This window comes from Aplysia californica, unplaced genomic scaffold (genome assembly GCF_000002075.1).
Source record: "Aplysia californica isolate F4 #8 unplaced genomic scaffold, AplCal3.0 scaffold00067, whole genome shotgun sequence".
In the NCBI taxonomy this organism is placed as follows: Eukaryota; Metazoa; Mollusca; class Gastropoda; order Aplysiida; family Aplysiidae; genus Aplysia; species Aplysia californica.
Window position 1 is genome coordinate 1,424,991 of NW_004797337.1, and position 15,671 is coordinate 1,440,661.

The window sequence follows — 15,671 nt, forward strand, 5'->3', positions numbered from 1 at the left end:
ACAAAACAAAATTTAAAAAAAAGCAGTGTCGTGGTCGGAGATTTGAGGACACAGATGAGATCAAAAGGCAGCCAGGTATTGAATAAAGGCATAGAAGAAGGGAATGGTGGTTAATGTTTACGAACGATGAGGTTGGTTTTTTTTTTGGTAAGTGTTTTACGGCGCTCGCAACTGCATTAGGTCATTTGAGCTCGCGGGACACATTAAATATTTTCAATTTGTAGGAAATTTTGAATTTTGCACTGGTGATGGCCGAAGCCTACTCTTATCGATTTTGGACTACCAAGGGATTTTAACGCGCAACTTGAACTCGGGACTTCCAAGAGTTTTCGCCCTCATCCGAGAAGGCTAGATGTAGATTTTTCCTACCAGAAGACCAGGGGTGTGGCTGAAAGACAGCAGTAAGAAGGAGCCAAGGAGTAGCAGTAGAAAGACTGCAGTAAGAGTCATGCGCCCAGGGGAGGGGGCAAAGGAGGTGAGGGGGTGGGGGCAGAAAGTGGAGACGTAAGAAGACAAGAGAATATTGCAAGAGATAATGAAAGAAGGTGAAAGGAGAAAATTTTAGAGAAGAGAATTGTTCGGTCGCCACCCGGATTCGAGCCCAGGACCTTTGAATGAGAGGCCAACACCTTAACCTCTAGGCCACGAGAGCCCCCGAAAGATGAGTAATAACATGAATAAAAAGAACTTTATGGAATATCTCTTGTTGAACAGGTAACAAAATCAACTATATTTTGAATTGCTAAAACAATTTTCAAAAATGACGTTCAACAAGTTCAACACAAGGAACCTTCTCTCTCTCTCTCTCTCTCTCTCTCTCTCTCCTTCTCTCTTTCTCCATCTCTCCCACCCCCCTTCCTTCTCTCTCTCTTTTTTCGCCCCCTCTTCTCTCTACTCCCCACTTATCTCTCACTCTTTCACTATCTCTCTCTCGCTCTGTATCTATCTATCTATATATCTATCTCTCCCTGGCTACGTTCAGGGCGCCCTGAATTTGAATCATGTAGTCTACTTTGCAATTTAAGAATGATCTTGCTCACTTCACCCCCTACCCTTTTGCCTCTTCTTTTTTTCACCCCCTCCCACCCCTCTTCCCGCCTTGGCCTTGGCCTTCTTCCATTCTCTCTTGTTTCTTCAAACAACTTTTATTTTCAAATTGTCTAGCGTAGTCAGGTCCGCACGGGAGTATACTCTACACTCTACGCATGATGCTTGCACCACATCTTTTTTTGCTATATGCAACCAATATATATATATATATATATGTCTTCAGAACAACAATAGAACGTGCCCTAGAAGTTCAGAAAGATCTTCATTTATGTTTTATAGACTACAACAAGGCATTTTGGTAAACTCACACAACTAAAGAAAACAAAAACCCTTTTGAATTAGCCCTATGGCAGTCTTAAAGTCTGAGATCAGCCCCAGTTTGGGCCTCAGAAGAGAATGATTTGCTTTCTTCAATTTGACCAGTCCTGCCTAAGATGACCATCTGTGTTATACTGCCACTTTTCTCCGTGACAATGGGTGGCCGACGGCCACTTTTCTCCTTGACAATTGGTGGCCGTTTTATACAGGTGTGACTGTACACACAATTGCATGCGTATAGCAAACTAAGATACCTTGCTCGTAATTTGAATTTCTGTGCAGCTGGTCCGCACACAGGAAGAGGATTGCAGTCTCGTTCTGTGCGCTGAGCGAGCGAGGATTTGTCGACCGAGGCTGCTTTGCTGTGCTCACCTTCGCCCTCCGTAAACTCTGTTGCATTCGGACCACCGCTGCATTATTTTTCGTACGAGTATTCCTGTGCTGTTTCGTCGTTCAGTTTGAGCGACCGTAGCGTTTCAGTCGCGCCTCTGTGCTAATGGTGGATGATTCAGGGCACTGTAAACATAGCCTGCAAACTATGTTCATGGCGCCGTGAACGTAGTCACTGCGTATTGTTTCATTCATTATACACACCCTCTCCCGTTTGGGTAGAACATTGCAAGGGGGCTTTTACTTTTAGAGTTAGATAACTTAAAGTATACAAGTTTACCCCCCCATTAAATTGAATATAATGTAGGGTAAGGCTATTATAACTCAACAGGATTCAGCTTTGTGCTGCTAAATTACTTTATTTATAGGCTACTCATAGTACGGAAGTATTCGGAGGCCTTTTACTCCTTTCTACAAACTTCCCTCTAACTCTGCTCCAGTTTTGTAATAGGCCTATAATATGATGACCTGATTTTTGTCAAATTAACATCAAACTGACTGCAAATTAAATGAATGATTCAAACTCCAGTAAACCTACAGTTTGTTTAGATGAGAAAAACAGACGAATTTGCTGAGGTTTGCTAGATTTTATATGACTGTAAACAATTGAGTGATGCTGTGGGCCATGCTAAACTGGCGTGCCGTCACATATAGTTACAGTAGGCCTACTTAGGCCTCTGGCTAGCTACTAACTCCAACTGCCATCTCTCTCTACTTTTGAAATTGAAGGTGTTTGATGTATGTTGTCGCATGACCAGAGTCCTTAACAAGGATTAATATTTATTAATTCCAATACAACGTGAGCACTGTACTAAAGAGTCCTATTTTGAGGAGGTAATTTTCCAGGTGGACAGTTTATTCAGAGACATACATGGTTAGAGGTAAAATTTGACCCTCAACCTGATGATTTTAGAATATTATTTTTTTCTGTAACTCCTAAAAAATTTTACTGTGATTTTGCAAAAGCCATGAGAGAAGCCATCAAGCTGCACAACCTGCAAGTGGAAATGAATGGAAGATTTTAGGTGGTGGAAGTTTGGCAAACTCTTTTCTGCCAGAACCAGAATTGGTGTCACTGACCTTAGCAGAAGCTGCAACTCGTCTTATCTTCTTTGCTCGTTTAAAAAGAAACATTTTTCTCTGCTGATGCATTGTTCATCGCCTGACATTGACAGAGGTACTATACTATCATTTTGTCTTTACTTGAAAAAATCTACAATTATAAGTATCTCCTCAGGTGCTTTGTATTTAGACATTCATAAAGTAATATATTTTGATTGTTTAGTGAGACAGTGGCACCCCTTGATGAAGAGGCGCTATCAAACAAAACAAACATGGTTTGCCACTATGTGATTGACTGTAGTGACATAGGGTAGTAACTTTGTAATAATTAAAGCATCTTTTAAAGGATGTCTCTGGTAAATAAATGGCAGTCTGGTTATTATAGTATAGGATTAGAGAAAGCAAATCCACAACGTCTGAATAAAACGTCATCTGGAAAATAGCCTTGTTTTTATGATTTTAATTGAATCTTGAACAACAGTGTTTAGAAGCCTCAGGTGTGAGAGCTTAGAGGTGTAACAGCACTTTTGGAAATTGTCCCTTTTTCTTTTTGACTTTCTTGATAAATTTGGAAAATTTGTTTCAAAAGATGATTTTAAAGTAAATTTGAATCCCATGCCTCTATTATGACAATGTTCTTAAACCTTTTATTGAAATGATCAGTAGATATATTATATATTTTTTTACATTATTAAAGTGCTGAATTTTTACATTTATTCCTATCTTCAGGCTTCATGCGTAAAGTTTATGGCATCCTTGTAACTCAACTCATAGTCACCACCATGGTGGCTGCCCTGTTCATGGCCAGCGAATCAGTGCAACAGTTTGTCCAGGAAAAGTAAGTGGTTGCAAAGTCAGCAATAATGTAAATTTTCAAAGTTTACTGTTATAGACTAATAGCTTATTTTAGGTTAGTGTTGAATTTTGTTATTGGTTTGTTGTTGTTCTTTTATCTATAGGTTAAAATTTTGTATGATGGTCAGTTGATGCTCTGTGGTGAGTTGTCTTTATTGTCATATACACTATAGTTATAAATATCTCAATTTGAGCTCAAAATGCGGGCACCTGAATACAGCATTCATACCACAAATATCTAAAACCTTGCCTGAGCTCGGTATACTGGTAAATTTTTTAATTGTCTTATCGGACAAAGTCCCACTATGCTTTTTTGCGTGATACTGAAATCAATTTCGTGGAATAATGGTCTTAGTCTGCCTCGTATTGTTTATGAGCATAAATATAAACATTCTATTTTATTTTGGAACAAAGTCCTGGTTTGTCCTGTCAATGGATTTTGACTCAAGTATTGTGAGAGTATACCATTTCATTTTTTTGAGTACGCTTCAAAGTTTCATCATAATGAATTCTTTCTCTTGTTTCTTGTAGTCACTGGATGATGACTCTCAGCTTCGTTGGAACGTTTGGCTCCTTGTTTGCCCTCATGTGGAAACGTCAGGAGACTCCAACAAACTATATCCTGCTCGGAGTTTTCGTAAGAATGTTTTTTTGTTTTTTTCGGTGTTGACATAAAGATAAAACTTTTATTTTGCTTTATTTGCATCTCAGTTATAAGGTATGTAGACCTAACTGTATGCCTGGTGAGGCCTAACATTCGTGAAAGTAATAATTTTGGAGAAAAAAAATTTGGTCTATTATTTTATTTTGTTTTAAAGGGTAATTGTTATAAATTTATTTTTTGCTTACAGATAATTTTCCAAAGCAGCTGTATATTTCTACATGACTTTCCGGGGTTCATGTTTTGATTAGTTTCAGCAACTTAACTCTCATGAGAGTGATTAATAATTAGTAAAGTTTGCCTTTTTGTTTTGCATTTTCGTTTTCAAACCTAGCAATGTTTTTGAAAGGCTGAATATAAGCGTAACTGGTAAAAATTTTAAAAATAAAGTCATACCATTAACAGTATTGTTTTTTTTTCTCTCCCAGACTTTGATGGAAGCATATGCTATTGGAGTCGTAGGTAAGTTTTGAAAGTTCTGTTTTGTCTCGATAATCACTTACTGATGTAGCTAAATTACTTTTTGAAGTTTTTAAGTTTGAAAAACCCCAAATCATATTGTTCCATGTTTGTGTTTGATAATCATTTATATTTAATTTCCCGAGTTCTTGAGTTGGGGTCTTAGAGAAAGAGATTGTTAAGAAGAAAAAAAAAAAAAGGTGCGGGTGGCAGGAGGGAGGAATTTTCTGAATATATGCAAACTGTGGGGTTCTTTTTTTTTCCCATTGAATTGATTTTAATATTACAACATGATGCTAATATGTTCTGCATTTCCCCCTCTATTTCAGTGACTTTCTACAAAGTGCCTTCTGTCATTGAAGCTTTCATGCTCACCGTTGGTTTGTTTGTTGGTCTCACACTGTACACACTCCAGAGCAAGAAAGATTTCACATCCTGGCACGCACCGTGAGTACATTTTCCCCCATGATACTGTTCCTGTGGTACTTGAAGTTTACACGTCTCCTATTCTGAATACACAAAATGTGTAGATGGTAGCTCTTTCTGTGTGTGCTTATATCCATGCAGTGCCATTCCAATGTTCTTGTTGCTCCTTTTTAATAATGGATAGCATTTGTATAGGGCAAATCCCCTCTCAACAGCAGGCTCTATGCGCTTCACAATCTATACTATTACCCCAGCAGACCTGAGAGCATTCTGAAATAACCTCAACTTCCTGGGAAGCATACAGTGCAAGCGGCCATTTATAGGCGCTAAAACACTAACATACTGACAAGATCTTTCGCTGTCTATTGCCGGGTACCCATTCCTACTTGGGTGAAGTGAGGAAAATTTGTGTAAAGTGCCTTTCCCAAGGACACAATGTCGGGCCCCCGGCTTGAAACCCAGACCCCGCAACCTCACGATTACTAGTCCAGTCGCCTAACCACTAGGCCACAGACGCCACAAGAAGAACAAAATATCATCATGTGTTTACATTTATTCACCTTTGGCATACATTTGAACCTGCTCTAATGGCCACCTGTGCTGTTGAAAAAAGTAGTTGATTGAGAATGTGCACTAACGAGTGATATCGGAAATATTTGGGTCCACGCTGCCAGCATGCTTTAAGGTTGATCATGCTTTTAACCAGGTTGCTATTAACCAGAGACCTTTGAAATAAGAGTTGTTTACTCTTTTTTTCTTGTATCTTACAGGGCCATGATGTGTCTGTGGACGCTCTTTATTGCAAGCTTAATACAGGTGAGTGGATGGGTTTCTCACTTATATATTATTTTGTATATATAAATGTGAACCATTCTAAAAAAAAATGGGATGAACAACTTTGTATTTCTTTCAAATTTCCAAGTTGAGAAGATAACCTTGTAGCCTACAACACTTGCACATGAGATTGATCAGCTCGTAACATCCCCTGCCGGGAATGACGCGCTCGTCAAGGTATTGTTGTTTGCCTCTTTCAACATGGTAAGACTTTGTATGAGGCTGTTCCTTCGAAATTAATGTCCATCTCCGATTGGTTGAAGCCTAGTGGATGGAGAGCCTTTAAAATTTCTCGAAATAACCCAACTTCAAAAACACCTATTTGGGGGTTTGAACCAGGGCCATTTGTTCCATTGTCCATCATGATTTCGATTGATTGAGCTAATAGAGCATCCCTTTACAAGGTATGACATGGGGGTAACATGGATATGTTCTATCTTCGATTTTTTTCTCCAAGAAAACGCAGAGTTGGCAAGCATCATTCTTCCATATTGAAATAATCTTGCATGTTGAAACACTGTGGGGTATTTGTTCTTGCGATCAACACAAGAAGGTTCTAAAACATTAGTGTGTCAGGACAATCATGGGGTATTTATGAATGAACATGTTCTAAGCCCTTGGATTTGATGGACATTTATACATGTGTAGAAATTTCAACTGGAATGAGTTTATTTCTAGGTAACCACACCTTTTTTTTTGTCATTGAAAACAAGTGTCCCTTCAGTGTCTTATTTGGTTTGTTATTCATGACCGAACCTTGTAGCATACTCCCACTGTGTGAAACAACAAACATAAACGTAAGTATTCTCCAAATTATTACCTTTTAATTTTGCTGTAATTGTTGTTTGAGCATGCCAAATTTTTACACAAATTGTCCAGTTGTGTTGTTTATCTCAGATGGAAGAAAAAGAACTCTGTACTGCCCTCATCTTTTTAGAATGGGTTATTTGTATTGCAGTTTTTCTTTCATGGCCCCGAGTTTATTACAGTCTCAAAACTCTAAATGGTAGGCATTAAGTCGAATTACTATTAAAAATAAAATGAACAAATAAATTATATATTTCATACAGGGACATACATTAAATTGTTTCGGCATTGGAGAGTCTCTGACTGTTAAATGTACTTGTACTTGAAAGACAGAAAGCAGAAATTGAGTGGGTGTTTGGTGTGTGCTTTGTTGTGGTTTGCTCCTTCTTTTCTATCAAACGTCTATTGTCCTTATCTCCCCTCCTTGATTTTTTTGTTTGTTACTCTCTTGTAACACCTCTCTAATCTTCGGCTCTTATATGACCTTATTGTAATGCAAGTGCTGTAAAACTCTTACTGTGGATTATTGTTGGGTGCTCTGGCGTGGTTTGCTCCTTCTTTCTCATCAAACATCTATTGTTCTTATCTCCCCTCCTTTTTTGTGTTTGTTACTCTCTTGTAACACCTCTCTAATCTTAGGCGTTTATATGACCGCAATGTGTTGCAAGTGCTGTAAAACTCTTACTAAGGGGGCTCTCGTGGTCGAAAGGTTACAGGTGTGTACGCCTCTCATTTTAAAGGTCCCGGGTTCTAATCCTGACAGCGACGGAAAATTTTCTTCTCTAAAATTTTCTCCTCTCCTTTCACCTTCTTTCCTGCTCTCTTACAATGGTCTGTCGTCTGCTTTCATCTCCACTTTCTGACCTCACCACCTCGCCTCCTTTGCCCCCTCATCTGGGCTTCTGACTCTTTTGCAGCCTTTTTACTGCTACTCCTTGGATCCTTCTTACTCCTGTTTTTCAGCCACACCCCCGATCTTATGGGAGGTAAGATCTAACAACTAGCCTTCTTGGATGAGGGCGAAAAATCTCGGAAGTCCCGTGTGCAAGCTGCTCTCATTGAAAATCCCTTGGTGGTCCAGAGTCAATGAGAGTAGGCTTTGGCCGTCACCCAGGCAAAAATTCAAAATTCAAAATTGCTACAAAACTAAAAATGTTTAATTTATCCCCCGTGCTCATTTGACCTTACACAGTTGCGAGCACTATAAAACACTTGCCCCCGAAATAATCAGAAAAACAAAAAACTCGTACTAAAACAGAAATTGTTCCTTGTCCGTCCCCAGATTTTGCTGCCCGTGTCTGCCATGCATATGGCCATCAGCGTGTGTGGTGCTGCCCTCTTCTGCGTGTTCATCGTGATCGACACGCACCTGATCATGGCGAAGCTGTCGCCAGAGGAATACATTCTTGGGGCCATCAATCTCTACATGGACATCCTCAACCTCTTCCTCTACATTCTGCGCATCTTGGGCGAGAGGAAGTAAAAGACTCTTGATGTCGAGATGTCTTGATGTCGAGATGAGAGCAGGGAGGCTGTTTCTCCCGGCTGAAAGTTTTCCAGAATTTCAAAAAGTAATAGAGCAAAGGCCCACGGTCTGTTTTGGGTGTTTCCGACTTTCTAAAGTTTTTGTAGTATGACCATCCATTTTGGCCTTGGTCTCTGTGATGTCGTCATCGTTTCTCTTTTGTTAGCAATTCAGTATACTCTGAAAGTCTTTCCAGGTGTCGGTAGCACCTGCTGAGAGAAGCTCAACGTACGTTGTACAGTGTCCATGCTGTGGTTGTGTTTGTTGTTACACCCATGAATGTGATAACTATTGTTCTAATTGCACCTTTTCATTTTCTTTCATGAAAGGAGATACATACTATACGTATTGTCCACAAGTTGTTCACATGTAATAAGCCCAACGTTTAGAATTTCATTTGGGTTTTATTGTAGTATCTTAATCTTTGGTATCGGTTGTAGGTGCTCAAGAAATATTTTGTACAAAGTTCAAATTATAACCATTGAAAAGATAAAGGCAGGAAAAGATAGATCAAGTAGATAAAATAGTTAAAAAATTGACTAGTTTTTTTCTCTCTCTTGAAAAATTTTGATTTCCAGGCTTATGACATTTGAACAGCTTGGCCATGATATGATTTAATTATTGATAATGTGTTAATGGTCCCCGGCGTAAATTGTCTGACTCTGAGAACTTTGCTCAACAGGACAGGATTTTTTTTGGGGGGGGTTTAGTAACATTGGTAGTTAACACAAACAGTGGGGATTAGTTGTGGGTCATAAGAACACTTCATATGTTTTGGTTAGTGTCAAAGTCTGTGTATTACTCGAGAAAATATGGAAAAATCGAACCTCAGATGGCTTGGACTGAGAACTCATATTATTATATATGTTGTATCTGTATTTATATATTTTTTTTCTGGGAAATGTAATGTTTCACTATAATTTTATCATGTTTAAGTTTAAGCAGATCTCATAAATAACTCATTTGTTTTATTTTGCGAAAAACAGCCCAAAGCAAGTAACACCTTCTACCCGCTCTCAACATATCTCTAAATTACTGTCGAAAGACATTTTCTTTTGGATACACTAGAACTAGACCTTACAACACGTGGATGCTAGACCCCTTTTTACTGACAAGTATTTCACCTTGATGAAGTTTTCTCTGACATACTTCTGATGAAGCTGATGATAGTTCGCCAACTGCACTCTAGATTCCTCCGAGATGCCCCTCTTTTTTGGGCACTTGTGAAATTTTGGCACCGTATGTGGCTCGTAATTGTTATCACTCCACAAAAAAAAATTCCTTAAGTCCTTCTCCAAGACTTACGACACCTGTGAAAAAATGGACGCTACTTCGAAATTTGTCTGGCGTTCAGTCCATAAAGGACTCTGTGTTGGAGCACTCGCTGCTGACAAATTAGTGCAGGATTGGTTTGCATGGTAGCCAATGTCAGTAATTTTTCAGGTGAAAATGTCTCAACATCTAGACCAAAGCTGGACTAAAAATGGAACAAATTTCAAGTCCTACAAATTTTTTAAAAGCCTGTTGGCATCTTTGTTTCCTGCGGGTATCTTTGTTTCTTGCGGGTTTTTTGTCACATTACCATATGTCTATGGTTTTAAAAAAAAGTCAAACAACTGAAGACATCATAGATTTTTGTCAGTAGTTATGATTATGTTCAGGGTCTCATAATATTCAGTGCTTGGTTGAATAGGGGTGTTATTTGTTGATGTCATCTGTTAGAGGCTTGAGTGAAGAAGATGAGTTCTGACTTAAGACCTTACTGGTGGCACAGTGGCTAACAGATTGTCATCTCTGTTGATGGGCTCCTTGTTGGAACTGTAAACCTTGTGGTTGGGAAACGTCTCATGTACCCAGGCTTACCTTCTTCATTCTCTTTCGCTGTTTTCGGGATTTGGTGGTTGATCGGTAACTGCCGGCAAAGGATTTGACTCGGTTTTAGGACATTGTGTTATTTCATTTGGATTTTATATTTAATAATAGTTGTAATGAAGTGCATTTTTATAGCACCTACTCCCCTGGTGGGTAAAACAGGGTTTTTAAATTTTTCCCTGAAGGCAGGCAGTTGAAAGAAACTTCTGTGTGCCAGTAAAGATCTTTAATGTTTATACCACGACTAACACTGATGTACACGAAGAGAAAGGATCTATGGAAATAACGTAAGGTCTACTGTTTAACTCTGGAATGGAAAATATGAATTCTAGAGTAATGTAGAATTTGACATATATGTTGTTTGTTCACATGGACCTTAGAAATAAGCCATGCAATACACAGTTTAAAAATTTTGTAAGTTAGAGGGGAAAAACGGTCATCCTGGCAATTTGTGTGTGTTTTTTTTCATTTGTGAATTTTCTTCTTTTCCTGCAAAGGTGGCGTCGTGGCCTAGTGGTTAGGCTACCGAACCCATAGTTGTAAGATTGAGGGTTCGAGCGTTAGCTCAGTTCGATATTGTTCCCTTGGGAAAGACGCTTTACCCGAACTTCCCATTTGGCTCGGTCCTTTTGGAGATGGACGTTAAACTCGGAGGTCCTGCCTCTGAAATAGGTTCATGGGGCGTTAAGCTTATACCATTTCACCATTGTTTTTTTTTTCTACAAAGACCAGCGACTTGGGTTTCTAAACTTCCTTCACTGAAAATTAAAACCATCATGGTAGAAAACAGCGTAGTGTAGCACTATTAATGTTAAGTGATGAATGATTTTACTTTGAATTACTTTGCTTTTTATGTATATGTGGGTTATTATTTTTTTTGTTTTTTTGGGTTGCTTTTTCTTTGTAAAGGTCAGGCTTCCTCTATGGTCATGGTTTTTATGTTTTTATGATTAATGTGAACCCAGTGAGTCCACGGGTAGATTGCCATATATATATATATATATATACATTGACTGCTTTGTATGTCAACGATCTGGATTTCCAGACAATTTAGCCTTTACGTTAGTTTTTCTTTTGCACATGTGGTTTTTAGATGGAAAGCTTCAAACAGCTGTAACATCTCTACAAATGAATGACCTGGTCAGCAGAGTGCTATTTCGGTCTCACATTTTTCCTACGGTGATGGTAATGAAATACATGTTGTGGCCTGTCTCTAGGTCCAGATCGAGAACAACAGTTAAAGCAAATATTGCAGGATGGCTTTCAAATATAATATGTGGACTGATACTGATAACTCTAGAATCCAAGACTTTTGTTTTGAAATTAAATTACACGCCCAGTCTTGTTTTGTTCTTAATAGTGGCTAGTTCTTCATGCAGGAATTACTTTGTCATGAACAGGAAAAGTCCTCTGTGCTTTTCAGGAAAACTTAGGAAGGCTTGAACTTGACCAAAAAACAGGAAGATGCCCAAATTTTGACTGGCTTGTTGTCGTGCATTGAGCCAGACTGTTTTTCTCACTTTTATTTGTTTCCTTGCTGGAGTAAGGGGAAACAAATATGGTATATATGTCAAGTCAAATAACAACAGTCTTTGGTTGTAGAGTCTTTTCCCATACTCCATAGTGGGATTTTTAACATCCTTGTTCTTGTTATGATATGAGAACTTGAATAAAATTATATAAAAAATAATTGTTTTGAAGGATGATTTTGTCTTATTGTTGTTTTCAGATTTTATGAAATCCCATGTTTGCTGAGTGTATTGTCTGCAGTGGATGTGGAGCGTGGACTTACAGTATTATTATTGCTATTTCACTGTCGGGAAATGGCTTTCGAACTATTTGAATAATAATGATAATAATGATAATGCAGATAATTTCTATAGTCATCATCATCATCTTTGCCTTTCTCATTCTGGATCAGGATATACATAGACCACGAACAAACACTCTCCACCTTTCCCTATCCTGGGCTAGTCGCTTGATGTCACTCCACGTCTTCCCACTTTTCTGTACATCCATTTCTGTGACTCTTTTCCAGGTTCCACGTGGTCTTCCCCTTCATCTTTTACCCTGTGGGTTCCAATCTAACACTTTTCTTGTGATGCAGCTGCTTAACTTACTGAAAGTGTGTCCAGTCCATCGCCAACGTCTTCTTCCCACCTCATCTCTGACTGGGATCTGTCTCGTTCTTCTTAATACTTCCTCGTTGGTGATCCTGTCTGTCCATTTGATCCTCAGTAGCTTCCACAAACACTTGTTTAAATTTCTATAGTGCCCACTCTTAAACTATACAGCTCTGTGAACGTTTTTGCATAGATTTTAAATTTTGCCTCCGAATTTATACTCGTATCCTGCATATGTTGTGGGAGAGAGTTCCAGATAGTTTGAGTTAGTTGAGAAAAGCGAATTTTTGACCACCCTGCCTTGGTGTACTCATAAAAAACTTGATCCTCCTAATCTTAGAGATCTTGGTAGAACATACATTTGAGTGACGTTATTAAATACGAGGGGGCTTTAAAATTATTGTCAACACATTATGGCCATAAAGAACAACAATCTGTAAGTAATTCTAGCGATATGGTCGTTCTTCCTCTTTGTAAACATGATTCTTGCAGCTTGGTTTTGAAAGGGCTTTAATTTCAAAATGGTAATTTTCAATGGTAAATTGAATTCTTTTCGGAATGTGGCTGACTGCAATGTTAACGTGCCAGTCACAGGAAGCTACTGGTGTAAGTTCTGCTCCTTTCCAGCACATTCTTTCATGATATATAATGTACTACATATTGTGCTTCAGTATTTGAACTGGCGTTGAGTTTGTAACGGTCGGGTACATGTTTCGCTGTTGCAGGCAGGAGACCCGATTGGGGAGATCATTTTTATTGAGTACATTTGTATCCCGTTTTTTTTTAGCTGGGAAGTTGTATCCCTCTCAGGCTGGGTCGGCTCTGAGAGGCAGGGCAGGAAGTCCGCTTCCTAAGTGATCTAAATTGTGTCAATAGGCGCTCAAACTAAAAAAGGCCTACAATGATAAAAAGAATCGGCCTGTGGTCATGATTTTCTTCAACGCCAAGTAGTGTACGACGCTTATTGTTTTGGTTATTGTATTGTATGCTTGCAAGTTAATAATAATAATAAATAGCATTTGTATAGCGCATATCCCCGCTCAACAGCAGGCTCTATGTGCTTTACACTGTATTATTACCCCAGCAGACCATAGAACACTCCGAAACATTCTCAGCTTCCCGGGAAGCATACAGTGCAAGCAGCTGATTAAGCGCTCAAACACTAACAAACTGACAAGATCTTTCGCTGTCTATAGCCGGGTACCCATTCCCACCTGGGTGAAGTGAGGAAAATTCGTGTAAAGTGCCTTTCCCAAGGACACAACGTCGGGCCCCTGGCGGGATTCGAACCCGCGACCTTACGGTTACGAGTCCGAGAGACTAACCACTAGGCCACTGTATTGGTCATTGTCAGATAATGACAAACGAGCAATTATTATTACTCACGTTTTACAGAATGCCCTATGCGCTTTACAACTATGTGAATCATTATCCCAGCAGACCTTAGAATTAGAACACTCAGAAACATTCTCGGCTTCCCGGGAAGCGTACAGTGCAAGGTGCAGATTACATGCCCGCGCTCAATCACTAATAAACTTACAAGATCTTAAGCTGACGCCAAGAAATACTTTTTGTGATTAAAAATTCTTCACATGGTAATGAATATATATCGCTTCTTTAAATTTTCATTGGAGAATGGGTCTAGTGGGCTACAGAGTATTGAAACTGGCAAACGTGCTGGAATAACTCTGTATGTGGCGGAGATCAAGAAGAACAACTGAGAAAATGATTTTTATAAAGGAGAAACTTTTAAAAAAATGAAATAAAGACAACTCTCTCACTTTCATAAAGAAATTCGGTTTATATTGGCATGTAACACCTTTCGATCGCATCAAAATACAAGAAAGTACAGAAGAACATACATTATTCACACATTGTAATCATTTTCAAACTCAAACACGCTTTACATGACAATGTCATACATTCTGGTCATCAATTGCTTTGAAGCGCAGATCTCTCAATATATATACATATATATAATATATATCCGAAAACGTACTGCATACACAAAACGTTGTGAGCGACACTAAACTTGAATCAAACTGAACTGAACCAAAATGTGATGTACAGTTCTCTAATAATGCCTATTTCTATACGTACCCTAGAATTACAAAGTTCTATCTGCTCAGTACAATGTACCAAGTTTTGAAAAATTTGACGCCAAGAATTTTGAGTTTCACAACATGCCAAGCTTTTTCGAATGCAATTCTTTGAATATCTTGATAACGACTCTGAATAATCTTACGATTTTGATAGAACAAAGAGAGCATTAATTATTAATTTGGTTTCTAACCTCGTGGTCTTACTGTCCCCGTCGTTTTATGCAAGAAAAATGCTGAAATTATGCAAACTGATCCCCAAAAATGGGAAATTATGCGATTCTGTTAATTTTAACAAAGAATGATGAAGGAAAATAATAAGAAATTATACAAAAAATGATCAAATTTTGCTAAATTATGCGGGGTGCATGAGACCACGGGGACAGGTCTTAGACTTTTTAGTAACTCAAAACAGCCAACACCACAATGTCAGATAGAATTTTATTGCAATTCTAAGGTAGCTTATTAATGTGAAGTTATGTGAGTCTCCAGAATGATCTATACTGTAGGTCTACTGATAACGTACACTTTAATAATATTTTCTTATAATTTTTAACCAGAGCTATACCGGCGCTGTGCCACGTACATGTACATGTACAATATTTTGCTAGATGTTTGACTACAAGCTATGACAAGAAAACTTAAAGTTTACCTAAAGTTTACCGGCGCCTGTGCGTCACATCGGTTAGTGGTAGGCGCTTTGCAAATGCACACAGAAGACCCAAGCTCAATTTCGATTTGGGAGAATGTTTATCGAGTACATGCATAGACCTATAATTAGGTATATGAGTACACGTATCTCCCTCGCTGTTCTGCTGAGTCGGAATCCGCTTAATCTAACTTGTGCCCATGGGGGTGTAAAACACATTAAAAAATAAAAACAAAACAAAGCAAACACCCCCAAAAGAAAAATAATAATAAAAAATGACATTGGAAAAGGGGGGGGGTAGATGGTTAAAATACACTTATGAGTACATTACGTACGTATATATACATAATATGTATGATAGAAAGTTGACTTTAGAACCAAAAAACTCAGGCAGGCAGGATGGCAAGAGAAAGTGTTCTGTTCTTATGTAGAAAGATCCGAGAAGCAAAGTCCAATTCCTGGAAAAATTAATTGAAAGAAGAGAAATTGAAGCCAAATCCAGTGAAGTCTCGTGTAGGCCTATAATAATAATAATAATAAT

At 38.5% G+C, this 15,671-nt stretch overlaps 1 protein-coding gene across 1 annotated transcript in view; it reads left to right on the forward strand.

Moving 5' to 3' along the window:
- LOC101850785 (protein lifeguard 4) overlaps positions 1-11,949 on the forward strand; it is a 13,450-nt gene extending 1,501 nt beyond the window's left edge. Inside the window, exons 2-7 of the mRNA XM_005093669.3 lie at positions 3,550-3,658; positions 4,207-4,312; positions 4,765-4,798; positions 5,125-5,242; positions 5,992-6,037; positions 8,145-11,949. Of these exons, the coding sequence (XP_005093726.1) occupies positions 3,550-3,658; positions 4,207-4,312; positions 4,765-4,798; positions 5,125-5,242; positions 5,992-6,037; positions 8,145-8,345 (614 nt within the window). The 3' untranslated portion in view covers positions 8,346-11,949. The remainder of the gene's footprint in view (positions 1-3,549; positions 3,659-4,206; positions 4,313-4,764; positions 4,799-5,124; positions 5,243-5,991; positions 6,038-8,144) is intronic.
- Positions 11,950-15,671: the final 3,722 nt, after the last annotated feature.